Below are 15829 nucleotides of genomic sequence, written 5' to 3'. Positions count from 1 at the left end.
GGTCGTCTACAGCGTAATCTATAGCTTCCCTGACTAAAGAAGACAAAATGAGAAAAACCAAGAAAGTACTTGATAAAAATAGCTGTGTAAACGCAAGCGAAACATAAGTGGAACCACCTGTTGGTGTGACACCCAAGTCAACTTGCCAAGTTTTTATGTCAGTGTTGGTGGTTTGACCAATCAACCGACAACTACGGTAGCAGAAATTTGGGAAGCTAACCTATATATATATATATATATATATATATATATATATATATATATATATATATATATATATATATATACATATATATATATATATATATATATATATATATATATATATATATATATATATATATATATATATATATATATATATATATATATATATCCAATTTAAATTTCGAAGGTATAAAGTTTCTAAACTTGTTAAAAAAGTACGACACGAAGAGATATGTCCTTTCTAGTTTTTTCAATATGTTTATTCCATGACAATTTCTCATCAATGTATAAACCTAAAAATTTTATTGTTTCCGTATATGTAATCAAACAGATGAATTATTTGAAGTATTGATTGGTCTCGGGAAAATATTCATATATGAGCATTTATTGAAATTAAGTCTCAATTCATATTCAATAAGCAAATGAGAATTCCATCCAAATCATTCTTCATATCATGTTTAAATTTTTTCGTAACTGTCTGAGAAATATATAATAGTAGTATCACCAGCAAGTAATTTGATTTTGCTATTAAATTTCAAATTGGCTAGAGAATGATTAAAAATAAAGAAACAAAACAGGAACAAAGATGGATCTTTGGGATACACCATATCATTTCTTTTGAGCTGAGAAATGAGCCTATAACTATAACTGTATGATATAACCATAGATAGGTAACATTAATTTTAGATTATTGTTGACTAATCTCACGTTTTGTGATACCCAAATATTCACTTTGATCCAGTAGAATACACTTTGTTTCTAGTAATTAGTTGGTTATTAGTAATCAGTTATTAAAATACCAAACGTATTTTTTTCTGGGCATATTGTGAATCATCGTAGCTTATTTCGATTACCAAATATATGTTCCATTTCAAATTTAAAAATACTTTAACTCGTGTAACTCATCAGTGTCGAATGAACACTGTACTATTTGTGTGATGGTGGAGAGGTTTTTTTGAAACGGAAAAGAAATTAAAATTTTTGTTAATACTTTTGGTCAAATTTTGTCATTGTTGAAAGAAAACATATTCTTTTCAGATGGTATATTTATGATAAAATTGTACAATTTCTAACAGGCTTTCACAGGTGATGCAGTACAAGAACTTTTTTTCGCAGCATCGGATAATGATACTCCGGACCATACCCAGTTTGAACATCCTCCTTGAGCACACAAAATTTTCACGGCCATTGAGTTAGATCCAGTCATGTGTCCACGAATGCCTTTGGCAGTGAACTTGGTGATGGGAATGTTATTTTTAGGTTTTCCTGTTGGTTTACCGTTTTCGTAATCCTGTTCGATGTTTATTCCAAATTTACGGATGCCTGTAAAAAATCACCATTCGAATGATATGCATTGTGACCATTAGCTTCATTTGAAATTCAGCTTTGACTTGACAACGACAGAGCAGTTAGACTAGTATGAGGAGTAGCAGTTTGTGGTGAATCTACGCACCAAATAACGAAAACTATTTATTGAAATATGAAACCAGAGCTGAAAAAGTGTCTTACATCATACCGGCAACAAAAATGTGTTGCATTCAATTCAAATTTTCCCGAGTTGAACCTTGGAAAAATCTATCTTTGAAATCACGAGCACAATCCCCCTTGTCTCTTGTACGCGATGGACACACATATTTCATAGTTGTCTACTATCTGGTGAATAAAAAACATGATAATCATCATAAATTTTCACAGTATAGATTTCACTTCCAATACACTACACTAGAGGTTTCCTCATTTGGACTTTCCAACATTTTTTTTAAGACAAAACACAAGCACCACAGGAAAATCCTTAAGGCGCTATAAGAGCGGTGCTTGTGCGAAAGTAGCGATTCACGTTGAATTTGTATCGCTGGAGAAAACTGGGGAAGCTACTATGTAGTGAAACGAGACAATATTGTTAAAATTATTATCATGAATAGTGTTATTGATTCTCACCAAGTATTGGGTCGATGTTGTCGAAAATTAAAAAACAATGCGTTACATGTGCACTAATCGAGTGCCCACAATACAGAACTTTGGCATAATCTAGAAAATAATTCGACAATTATATCAAAATATAAATCAGACCATACTCGAATTTACTTTCTCAGTATGTATAGCCGAAGTAAATGGTATTGTGCACACTTAAAGTTATCGGCCCTCTCGAAGGCAAAAAACCAATACATAGAAATGAACCTGATGCGAAATAGTCCGCGTGAACTGAAGAATTGTCGTTTCGTATTGGATAATTTTCACTAACACACAGGCACCCTTCAAAGTTTGAAGGGTGCCTAGAAGATGACAGTACTACCAACTGTCGAAAGCGCTCGCAGATAATTTATAGAAGATATAAAGCTTCAAATCCTTTTTGTAGAATTTATTATTGAAATATATATATATATATATATATATATATATATATATATATATATATATATATATATATATACATATATATATATATATATATATTGTATATATATATATATATATATATATATATATATATATATATATATATATATATATATATATATATATTGTATATGGATTGACAGGGTCTCTGCTCTATTTTGCCAAGCTTTCGTTTCTATTGGGAAGCTTCTTCAGGGCCTATAATTTAATGAGTTGTGAATTTTTTCGCCAGTGAATAACATTACAATTCAAAATGAGTGAAAACAAATTAATTGAACATATAAATTGACGAAAAAGTTAAACATGTATATGTATATGAATTTGTCACCACCATAACAATCTGTAAATAACATGTAGCTAATATCCTCTCGTGGTTGATAATTAAAAAACTTCGTCCAGAATTTCTGCTTCGATCCAATAATGGTGCTCTCGTGATTTGCATCATCTGTTGAATTTAATTTTTTCCAAAAATATTTCGAAAGTGAGATACTTTTCAAAAATATCGATAAAGTTTCTCTAAATGAAATTGATAACTCTTATGCAAATTTCAACTACATAAGTTAATTTTGACTGTGTAAATCGCACCACTGTTGCTTAATAAAACTCAACAGAACAGACATGTTTTGACAATGCTTCATTTCAAACATATTTCATTCAAAGTATCGCCATATTCATTTCCATTACTTATCTTTTGTAGAGAGTAATGAAAAACCGTGAATTTGTGCTAATCAAGAATGACAATGTCTCACAAAAATGGCATTACAACAATGAAAGTTATTTTTTCCATGTAAATTCGTCGCCAATTTATAATTTGATTTATCGATATCCATTGTATCGGAACTTATAAAGTTGATTGAAATATGCAACCATTTTTACAAAAGATAACTGGGAGAAATCAGGATTTTTGTTTGTTTTTCCACTCTGTATATCGTTACAGATAGTTGGGAATAGTTTGGGATTTATCTTACCTGACATTTCAATATTCTGGTAGGTAATATCTGTGAGAGAACCTTTTCCAGCATCAGAATGCGTTTTAACGTGAATTCCATTGTCGGAATCTGTTACGTAGCTATCGATGAAAGTAACGTTTTTGATGGTGTTATCTTCGAATGAACCTGTTTTACTCTGACCCACTGAAATGCTCAGTCCGTGTCCCCCTGAGCAATGAATATTTCTGAAAATCATATTAGAGCCTTTATTTACTGCGATACAGTCGTCTTGGTTCGTGACATGGGCGTTGTCGATGATGATGTTTTTAGACGAGGAAATGTCGAATCCATCAGTGTTGTGTCCCAATTTTTTCTGAAAAAAAAATGAGTTTTTAATTATTGAACAGATTCATTGATGAAAACGAAGCAAATGATCAAGATCCATAGTAATTTCAACAGCAACAACAATTTTAACAGGTACCTTAGACAGAGGTTTAGGTAATTTTTTGGAGGTAGTCACAATTATGGTTACCTGTACTATATAAATATTAATGTAAGAACAACTTGAAGTATAAATCACTTGAAAAAGCTACTTTGCTAGCGAAACATGTGATATATTTTTCGAATAAAGTATGTGGAGATCAAATCAAATCAAATTGGAATATAAGACAAATAGATTCAATCCAGGCTAATAAGGGATTAGGGTATAAGTGTAGTGAAGATTATAGAGTATTGTAAATCTATCAAACTCAGTGAAGTTCTCTAAAAACACAAAAACCTGAAGAAGAAGTTAACACTGTGAAGAAAATTCTAAAATTCGGGTGTAAGAAGTGTCTTTATGAACATATCCCAAACAAATGTCCTGCTTATAATAAAACCTGTGCAATTTGTCAAGGAAAAGGACATTTTGCAAAAACGTGTTACTACATGAAAGATGAAAAAGGTCAATTGGCAAGGTCGAAGGAAAATGTTGGCAGATGAAGTCTACAGAAAGAAAAAACAGTGGGCTACATTCAGGACGAAGAGCAAGATGAGTCTGCTGTCGAATTCTTTTTGAATGATTGTCGTGTAGGAAGTAATAATTCATGGTATGGAATAGTCACGATTGAAAATTGCAAATCGAAATTTAAGCTTGATTCTGGTAGTGACAGTTGCATTTTACCTATTATGCATTTCAAACAAATAATTCCCAATCCAAATATGAAGCCCTGCTTTACAACTTCAATATCTTATGGTAATTTTCGTTTCAAACCTTCAGGTGCCATTACATGCCAGTTCAGAGACATAGTTCAGTATATCAAATTCATTGTAGTTGACTTCAGTTTAGAGCCACTTTTGGTTCTTTAAGATTGTCTGGATTTGAATTTAATTTAAATGAAATGAATGTTCTGCCTCAGTCAAAAACCAAAATTCATGAAATATATTAACAATTTTTTGAAGAAATAGGTAAGATTTGTGGATTATATTCTATTAATTTAACCAGTGATGCTGGGCCGGTAATTCAGTACCAACGTAAAATTCCATTTTCTTTACATTCAAAATTGGAAAATACTCTTGAAAATCAGCAAAGTCAAAATATTATTAGTGAAGTTGATTATCCTACCAAATGGGTAAATAGTTTGATGATCGTAGAAAAACCAGATGCATCCCTCAGGCTTTATATTGATCCAAAACCACTCAACAAATATATTCAAAGAGAACATTTCATTATCCCCACAAGTAACGATCTTGTTAGTAGTCTTACTGGAAAAAGTTTTTTTCCTGTTATAGACATGAAAGACGGATTTTGGCAACTAGAACTATGCACATTTAGTACACCTTCTGGAAAACACAGATTCAATAGAGTTCCTTTTGGGATTTGTACTATTCCAGAAATATTTCAAAATAAAGTTATCGTAATATTTGGCAATATACTCGGGCTAGAAATATATTTTGACGATACAATCATATCAGGTTTTGATGAAAACTCTCATGATGATACATTCAAAGGAGCTTTGAATAGATCGATGAAAAATAATGTCAAATTTAATTTCAAGAAGTTACAATATACATTAAATATGACAAATTATTTCCGCAAAAGGTGTAACACCTAATAAAGATAATATTAAAGCAGTATTGGCCATCAAAATTCCTGAAAACAGAAAGGCAGTTTTGAGAATTTTGGGACTCGTGATTTTTTTTTGAGAAATTTAACTAAAAAGAATCGACAATTTTTTTGGACACCCGAACATGATTTTGAGTTGCATACATTGAAAAAGATTATATCAGAATTACCCACTTTGAAAATTTTTGACCCCAATTTACCTATTGTAATACAATATGATGCGTCAAGTGAAGGTTTAGGGTGTTATTTAATACAATCAGGTCATCCTGTAGCTTTCGTCTCCATTTGCCTTACAAATTCTGAAAAGAAATGGGCACAGATTGAGAGGGAACTTCTGACTAAATTTTGCTTTCGAAAAATTCCATTTTTTGTTTATGGATTTGAAGTGAAAGTTGCGAGCGATCATGAACCGTTAATTCCCATATTTTCGAAGAATTTAGATTAAGTATCTGCTCGATTACAAAGAATGCTTCTAAAACTATTGAAATACAAGAATAAAATAGTTTATATACCAGGAAAAAATATGGCTGTAGCTGATATTCTTTCTCGTTCATTCATCACAACAGAAGTCGAGGATGACCCAGAGATGGAATATATCATACATACGCATTACAATAATAATCCTATGTCTCCAGAAAAAAAGATCATTTTTCATTTTTCAAAAAGAAACGAATAATGATAACACTTTGTCAAAAGTCAAACAATTTTGCGAATCAGGTTGGCCCGAAAATATAAAAAATGTTCCCTCAGACTTAAAAGTCTACTGGAAATTCAAAGAAAATATCTACTTATCCAACAACTTATTGTTTCTCGAAACCAAAATCATAGTTCCGTTATCTTTGAGAAAAGAAATGTTGAAGCTTATTCATGAAACTAAGAGCACGTCAGGTATTTTACTGGCCAGGATTAACAAAAGATGTAGAAAATGTAGTTCAAAATTGTGAAACCTGTCAAAAATATAAAAAAAGCAAACCAAAAAGAAACACTGGTGAGTCATACTTTACCAACTCGAATCTGGCAATATATTTCTTCAATTTCTTTGAATTTAATGGTAAAAATTATCTTCTCAAAGTGGATTTCTATTCCAATTGGTCGGAAGTAACAAAAACGAAGTCTAAATCAGCTGACGATGTCATCAACTTTTGCAAGGAACTTTTTTCTAGATATGGCTTATCTGATATATTTCATTCAGATAACGTTCCATTTAACTTGTTGAAGTTAAAAAGATTCGCTGAAGAATGTTCCCTTGAATGAATTTTCAGCAGTCCTTACAACCATCATTCGAACGGTCTTGCAGAGAGATATGTTGGTATCGTTAAGGACATGTTGAAAAAACCGAATGACGAAAATAATATAATTTATCGTTCTCCATACTAGAATATCACAACACTCCTTTACCTCAAAATAATTATTCCCCTGCCCAAATATTTCTACACAGAATTTTGAAAACAAAAATTTCTACATCAGAAGAAATTTTTAAGCCTTCCATTATAGATATCAATTAATATCAAAATGAATTAGAAAACAAATATGCTCAACAAAAACATTACTATGATAAGACTGCTAAAGATTTACCTGCATTGAAATCAGGAGATAATGTAATGGTTCAGAATGATACAACTTGGAGGAAAGATCAAGTGAAAGATATAATTGATGATAACATTACATTTGAAGAATGTGAAGAATCATTTGGAAATGAATTTGTACTGTTGAGCTCAAATAAGAAGAGAAATCGTAAAAAACATACATATTGAGATGATGATTGATTTGTTGATATTGAAATCTGCGTTTTGTTTCGTGATTATTATTTTTATTGTCATTAGTTTCAAATTTGTTAAAAAAAAAGGGGGAAACGTGTTATATGTATATTCATTACCCTGTATTAGGGTGGTTGTCATGACGGCAAATAACAAGAATAGAGGTACAACTAGAAGGTACAAAAACTTTTAGAAGATACTGAAAGATAATAAAGTTTTTTTCCGTTTACTGATGTTTCAAAAGGCTCATAACAATAATCAAATATAATTTTTATTGAAAAGTGATACTGGAATGTTTGGCATAGATTAAATGCAAAACAAGCATTGTTCCCAAACACCAGAACTGCAAACTGTTCTCGACGCGTGTTTCACCAACCAAGTTGGTATCTTCGAAGGTGAAATATACTTATTCCTTACTTCAAAACTGTTACCTATGAACCAGCTTCAAAGTTATAAAATCTTATTCAACACCAACTTGGTTGGTGGAACGCGCGTCGAGAAGAGCAGTTCTGGTGTATGGGAAAAACGTTTGTTTTGGATGATTCACTTCACTTGAAATATTCTAGTTTAATATGAAACAATCATCTACTACAATTAGTACAACTACCATTAGTAGATAATCTATGAGGTAGAATTCTCGTTATTTAATATTTTCTCTTTGCGTTTTCATCCGTGAAAGATTTAATGATTAAATCGTTTTTCGTTCTCTCTTGTGTATTTTATTATTTTGTAAAGTTTCAAATTTATTATTTGAAACTTCTCAGAAAGCATTTTGTCATATCATTTATTGCATCAGATAGTTATTAGACAGCACCGAATCGATCGACAACGACTTTTTAGGCATTACACCTATCAAGGTACTTACTCCAGCAGAATTATCGATATTGAAATTAGACAATGTCAAGTCACTACAGGAGTCAATGGAAACACATTGAACTGGACAGTTAAGCAGCTGCAGATTCTTGAATACAGAGCCTCCTTTAGCTTTAATTTTGAAGAACTTTGGTTTTGTGGTTTTTTCACCTTTGCCATCCCAATATGCAGGACCCTGTCCATCAAGTTTCGATCCTATAAAAAGAGTGTTCAAATGAAATAGTGTTCACAATCAGGTGCCTGTGAAAGCTGCCACATGAATATTTCAAAAATATTACGGTTTTGGAAACAATCTGTTTAAAAAAATCTGTTTTAAATCTGTTTTTCCGTTAATCAATTGTTAATGATAATATTTTTCAAAGATATCGAATGAAAAGATAAAATAAGAAGTCAAGAGCTGTTATGCCCCATCTAGAAATATGAAGTGATACTTTTCAACTATATTAATGAGTTGAAATTGGTAATTCACTAACCGTCAATTAATTGTTTTATAAATATTGTAATGAGAAATAATGCTTTGTTGTTACCTCAAGCAATGCACAGACACGTTAAATAGAATAAATTTCAAGGCAAAAATCCGATACAGTCTACTGTCACAAACTCAGATGATTTTGTTTGATTGGATTAAATGAACGTATTTCAATCTGCGAGAATGTGTTTTGGCAATTCATGAACTCCATTCAGTGAATATGAGGAAGAACATATAAGGAAAAGCACATCAACATAACATCAAGTGGCCCAAAGCTGAGATCATCCACAGGGAGAAACGTTGGTTTGAGAGAAAGTTTAAAGAAGCTGCATATATGTTGTTCAACCAAGCTAGCGAAGAGATACGCAACATATGGTAACCGGTATTCAAGCAGAAAAACGATCAACCCTCGCTATACCGTTGAAGCGGACAGAGGGAAGAGTATAAGTGAAAGCGCTCGAATGACCTATAGTCATCTCTCGAAGCGATAGTCCAGTCATCACCCGAACACGATTGTTGATACTAACAATCCAAACGTCGTGTTACTTAGTTTGAAGTTTTTCTCAATTGTTTTAATGTCTATTTGAATTCTTGTCCATTTTTTTATTTCCTTCTTAATTTCTTTTCATTTTTTATTTGTATCCTTTTATTCGTTTTATTGTATTTTCATTTCACATTTGATTGCTTAAAATATGACTGATATTTCAGGTAGGTATTCATTCTAACTTCATTTGTTCTTTCATAGATTACGAATCATAATAAAAAATGAAAGTCCGAACTAGTGAAATTCACCATGAAACAACTTTAGTCAACAACTTTCAAACAATCTGTAACGTAACTTGCAAATCGTCTAATCACCAGATGTGTGACACTGCCAAACGGGTGCCAAATGTGTGCCAAACGTCTGACACATGTTTGTCAGCTCCAAAATGCCAAATGAATATCCAAGAAATGATAAATCGTATAATATGGACTGCCAAACGTTTAGAGATGACTACATAAATCGATCTTTGTTGACTCAAGTGCTGTTCAAAGATAGGTATTAGTTTCTTTCATTTGTACCGAATGTAAATTGTTTTAATGACAGCTCGTAAAACGGAAGATGAAATGGACGAAGACGGTATTTTAAAGAAGCGAGGAATCCATTGAAAACACGCAAACTAACCCTGGTTATTCGATGGCTCCCAAGAATTAGGATGTCGAATTAAAACCAAGGTTGAGATAGTCTACGATTGGAAAGGACCAATCGTTACTGGGAAAATGACAAGCGCTATGGAAACATGCATTGCCCGAATACATAGCACACACAGACTGTGTTCGAGAAAACAGTTGCTGGTGAGTTTGGTGAAGTTGACAATTGCAATGAAGTCAAGTGAAATGGATGAATCTTTGCAAAATTTTCTAGACCAATCTGGCAAAATTAATAATGAAAAAATTGGACCAAGATGCAAATGAATTGTACACAGCGGTGTGGTAGCATTCTGACGAAACGATTTTTGGGAAATATGACAAACTGAATCAATCGGCGGAACCTACAATGTTCATGGCTTATATTTTTCTTGGACAATTTTCAGGAAACTACCTCTACTTGACCACAACAGTATTTTCCGTTAGAAATCCGGTACATGACTTGTTTTTCAAACAAGTAGGTACTGTAATTTAAAACACCTAACAGACATATATCGGATGATATTTCATTTCATTCTGTCTTTATAATATTCAAAGAATGAATTCAATAACATAGAAATGATCAGAAAACTGAAAAGTCTACTCTGAAAAGTTAATGTGTTATATAAACCTTTGAAAAGTTCACTTAGTCAGCAAATGATTATTGAATTTTGCATTCAAAAAAATATTCGTTTCCAGTTTTTTTAAAACGCTAAATGTTTCGGAAAATAGCCTTTTGGCGTTCTGAAAACCTGAAAAAAATATTTTTCTCTATTCCCTCCATTTTTAACTAATCATAACCCGTTTGACAGCAGGTAGGTAATGGCTCATTTATAATACATGTGTATTCCGTAAAAATTTTTAAAAAATTATGAGATATGTAACATTTATTTTGATAAATATGATCTCATGAATACCTTCAATTGTCCAAAAGCCAAAATCAGTGAATTTTCTCTCAAAATTCTCTGTAGAATCGAAATAAAAATCATATTTTCAGTAAATTTATTGTTCAACAGTTTGTGGGTTGGTAATGAATCTAGTTATATCCGTGTATCGACAACCATTCGTTTTAGGCATTAGTCATATGCGCCTGAAGATATGAAGCAACGACCATCCAAAATAGAGAGAGAGAGAGAGAACCATTTTTTTAAATTATGAGCTGTCATTCAGTTTCTCGTTATCACTCAATTGAAATTGAGTGATAACGATCAAGAAATTTGTGCTACCCCACCAGATATTACTATGCAAGCAAATATTGCGATAAGTTATTTGCTGCCAGAAAAATCAAGATTAATTTACGAATATCATTTCGAAAATTTTATGAGTTGGAGAGAGAAGAAAAACAACTTCGTTTTCCGAAAACTTTCTTCTCGTTTATTTCGAATATTTAGCAAAAACTTTGAAACCATCGTCATTATGGACAATTTACTCAATGCTGAGTACCCTGAATATCAAGAAAAATGTGGACATGAGCAAATATTCCAAATCACGTGCCTCTCTAGAACGCAACTCTGATGGTTACAAACCGAAAAAATCGTCGACGCTCACCAGTGAACAAATAAATAAATTCGTTAAGGAAGCTCCAATTGGCAAATATTCGTTTTCGAAGGTAATACAACTCCGCTTTTTCCTTCTATTTAATTTTTTATGAAATTTTTGAAATACTAAGACACAGTATAAAGGTTAACACTGAACTATTCAGCTTCACCAGCCAACAGCAAATCATATTTCATTTGCCAGACGCCTCTGAAGCAAGGCCTACTTCTGTTAATTCTAAGAACTATTAACAGCCAAGCAAAAGGATTTGACATTATTTTACAGATCAAAGAATACCTGTTCACATTTGTATTTGACATTATTATATTATTAAAAACTCTTCAAATTTATTTATTTACTCACAAAGTGAAAATCGATTATGTTTATTACTGATATAACTATCAGAGAACTCATCGATAATCGTCAGAGTAGCTCAGCGGTTACGCAAGTTACGTGGAAACAGATATCAAGAAATGTGCCTTATCTACAGGAGCCCGAGACTTTGCAAACTCATTATATTTCAAATCTTGTAATAATTGTCTTAATAAAGATTCATTCTTTGTACTGCTCTCGAAGAGAATAAACGGTTTTTGAGTCTTATGTGAAATCGATTTTCTTTTTAAAAACTAAGTTCTCAATTTCCAATACATAATTCGCATGTATATAATGTACATATTTTTCCTATAACCTGAAGTCAAATCCCACTGCTGGAAGAATTTTTAACATGAATGATATAATTATATCTTAATAATATAGTAGTGGGTATAGGTAGTGGGTAAAATGAAATGATAACTCAAATTTATTTCTAGGTAGCAATAATTATTGCTATTTCTGGAGCATGCCGAAAAAAAGAACTGAAAGATATGCAAATAGATCATATTAAAGATATGGGCCAAGAACTATACATCAACGTACCGGACACAAAAACTAAAACCGAAGGGTCATTCATTATTTCTGTCAATTTCTATAATATTTGTGAAAAGTACATGAACCTGAGACCAAAAAATGTTGACAACTACCAATTTTTTTTCAATTATCAAAATGGGAAATGCACTCGCTAGGTTGTTTGACTTAATAAACCAAAAATTATTGCCAAATTTTCACATTTGGAAAATCTAGAAACATATACTGGACATTGCTTCGGAAGATCATCTACAACTATCCTAGTTGATGGAGGTATTAAAGCGCCTTGGTGAATGGAAAATTCGGACCGTGGCCGAAAGTTAGGTAGAGTAATGTAAATGTAATCATAAAAAGTATTGAAAACATTTGTATTCCCACTGTTTCAAATTCTCAACAAAACGAAATAAGACCGTCTTCCTCCCACATCGACGACGGAATATCATTGAATAATTGTAATAATATAACTATAAATGTACAAAAATTATAACAAAAATGAACCCTAATAAAGTAATTTGTAAGAAATATTGTCACCAATTTTAAGATTATTTAATTGTGTTCTGACTAACTGACTAATAGTGTTTATTATCCAAAGCCATAATCTCAAACAAATATATTGTACCATTTCGTTCTACGGTCATTCGTAGAAAAAGTATAGTACGCACCTCGAGGATAAGTCCAATTACGTCAACTCGCGAATTATCGCACTCGGCTAAAGTCTCGTGCTAACAATTTTTCGCTAGTGGGTAATAGGTTTCTTATCCTACTTGGTACGTAATATACGATTAAAAATGCCTCTTTTGGAGATGTTACTTCTGGTAAATTTTTTCGATGATAATTTTTCTGGTTTTAAGAATGAAAAAGGACCGTATATGATCATACTAGGCATTAATGTTTCACTTCGCTCTTTGAAAGACTTAAAAACAGATATTTTTTCAGAGAAAATAAGATTTTTCTAATATTGTTACTATAAACCAATGTGAATGAAAAATAATTTTTGAGAGAGATATAATATTCAGTTTTGAACTAACCTGAAGCTCCTGTTACAGTGATTTTGTTACCACTGATGATGACAAGGGGGCCTTTCCATACATGGTGTTCGAATTTGGTTGTACCCTGGAATGTCAGTTTGGCGTTGTCTTTGAGGTTGAGTTCCAAAGTTTTTCCAGCGGGAACAGTGAGACCTGAAATTACGATATTACTGCAACTCTTCACTACGGAGTCAACTTGGTTAAAACTGGTGATCGTGCAGCCTCCACCAAGATCCACAGCAGGAGTTGCTGTGATTGCTACAAATGCTGCGGATAACACAACTAGTAAGCTCAAACGAGACATATTTGTTTCACTGTGATGAAAATATCTTCGTTTCGTCTTTATATAGAGAAATTCATTGACGTAAAAGTATTTTGGAGTGTTTTCCACATTCACAATCGAAAATAAAACACTTCAAAACTTATGCCAGGTTAGGAGATAAATATTCCATTAAAATAAAAACAATGTCGCATCGATAACAATCCATATTTTTTTATCAATTTGCATCTGGAAAAATACCTGTTATTCCAGATTCCAAAAGTGGAAAAAATTGAACTTTTGCGGGGCAACTTGATAAAATTGCCATTGTGTTTAATAAAATCATTCTATTTTTTAAATAAAATAATAATAATATTAATAATAAATGGTCTTTATTTTACGTGGCGGAGTTTAGCAAACCTCTATTCTTCCACTCAACCACGTTTGAAAAAAAAAAAAAGAAACATTACAAAAAATAAATGGCAACTTCAGGACAATAGTAAGATTAAATTCAAATGTTTATGTTTGTATCACTGTTGGCTGAGCAATTCAGTTTTAAGTTTACTTTTGAATAGCAGTAGTGAAGAATTTTTCAAAGATTCACTGAATGAATTATACGTTGTTTCAGCATGATACGTGAAAAATCGTTCATAAATAGTGCTGTTATGATTCGGAATATCAAAATTATTGTTAAATCTAAAGTTTCTTGAGTGTATCTGATGTCTGGGAAGGAGTTTATTTACCAAATAAGTGGGTTCTTGTGTATTTATCAGTTTGTAATGAAACAAGCGAAATAAAATTCACTTCTGTTTTGCATTTTTAACCAATCAAGTTGATTGATGGAAGGGGTCACATGATCTCTGTAATTCAAGCTGAATATTCTAATGCTGGCGTTCTGTACTTTCTGAGTTCTTGCAGAAGTTATGGAATCGATACAAGGACCATAGACGACATCGCAATAATTAAACATAGATAGAATCAGTACGTCTGAAAGGATAATTTTGAGAGACCTACTAAGATAGTGTCTGTTTGAATACAGATATTTCAGAGTACCTTACGACCTTTGAATGAGAGTATTGATTTGATGAACAAATCTGAGGTTGTAGTCTATATGAAGTCCTAAACATTTTATTTTGTCAGTCAGTTCCACAGAATGTCCATCAATATACAAATCGATATTATCTATGGCCCGCCCTTCCACGATCTTTGGGTTTTCCAAAAATGATTAAAGATGATTTACTAGGATTAAGGTTTAGACAGTGTTGCTGCGAAATCTGAACAAGATTTTTTATATCATTATTGAGCGATGTTTCGTGATCAATAAGCTGATTTACTTTATCGGAGTAGTACAAGTTAGTGTCGTCTGCATATGTATGAATGTTGAATAACTTAAGGACCTTGGAGAAGTCAGATGTGTAGATAATAAAGAGTAGCGGGGCGAGAATTGAACCTTGCGAGGCTCCATGACAAACACTCATATTATCAGACTGACTACCCTTTATCACAGCACGTTGCTTTCTATTTTTTTTAAATGAACTAATAAAGTCAGATGCCTCCTTACTGAAACCAAAAAAACCAAGTTTGGCGCACATCAGATCGTGATTCATGGTGTCGAAAGCCTTACTGTAATCGAGAGACAAGAAAAGAGTGACCTTTTCATTATCGGTAGCTGAAAAAATATCTTCGGTCATTTTCAACGGAGCACTAGATGTACTTTGATTTTTCCGAAAACTTGGTGTTCAGGTAGGATATTATTATCAGAGACATAAGAGTATATCTGACTATAGGCTGCCTTTTCTACAATTTTTGATATTGCCGGTACTATATTTATGGGCCTCAAATCATTTGGTGTCAAAGGTTTATATGTTATGTTTATAGTAAAAATGATAGATTGTTTCCATAGTTCCGGGAAGATACTGGTTTCAAGGCATTTGTTGACTAAATATGTTAGAACTGGAGTTAAGTAAGGGACACATATTTTGATCATTTTGATAGATATCTTATCTGACCCTGTAGAATTCGTTTTTATAGAGTTGACTATCATGTTAATATCATCCATATTGATTTGATGGAATTTAAAAGTTAAATTTTCTTGAAATTGCGTTGTTTTGTAGAAGTTAAGAAGAGTATCCGGAGGTTCAGTCGCAATTTGACTGACCGAAGTAATAAAGTGATTGTTTATTTCATTAGGATTAGAAAG

At 32.2% G+C, this 15829-nt stretch overlaps 1 protein-coding gene across 1 annotated transcript; it reads right to left on the bottom strand.

Annotated features, from left to right (window-relative positions):
• Positions 1-1235: 1235 nt before the first annotated feature.
• LOC111511309 (polygalacturonase) lies at positions 1236-13703 on the bottom strand. The gene is made up of 4 exons (XM_023167325.2): positions 13371-13703; positions 8260-8462; positions 3573-3906; positions 1236-1530 (listed from the first exon to the last, which is right to left on the bottom strand). The coding sequence occupies exons 1-4, from the start codon at positions 13672-13674 to the stop codon at positions 1277-1279; spliced, it is 1095 nt and encodes a 364-aa protein (XP_023023093.2). The 5' UTR covers positions 13675-13703; the 3' UTR covers positions 1236-1276.
• Between the last annotated feature and the right edge of the window lie 2126 nt (positions 13704-15829).

Source organism: Leptinotarsa decemlineata, unplaced genomic scaffold (assembly GCF_025532065.1).
Source record: "Leptinotarsa decemlineata unplaced genomic scaffold, Ldec_3_MD MMD2_tig00026328_RagTag_RagTag, whole genome shotgun sequence".
Taxonomy (NCBI): Eukaryota; Metazoa; Arthropoda; class Insecta; order Coleoptera; family Chrysomelidae; genus Leptinotarsa; species Leptinotarsa decemlineata.
This window is presented reverse-complemented; position numbering and strand designations above follow the sequence as displayed.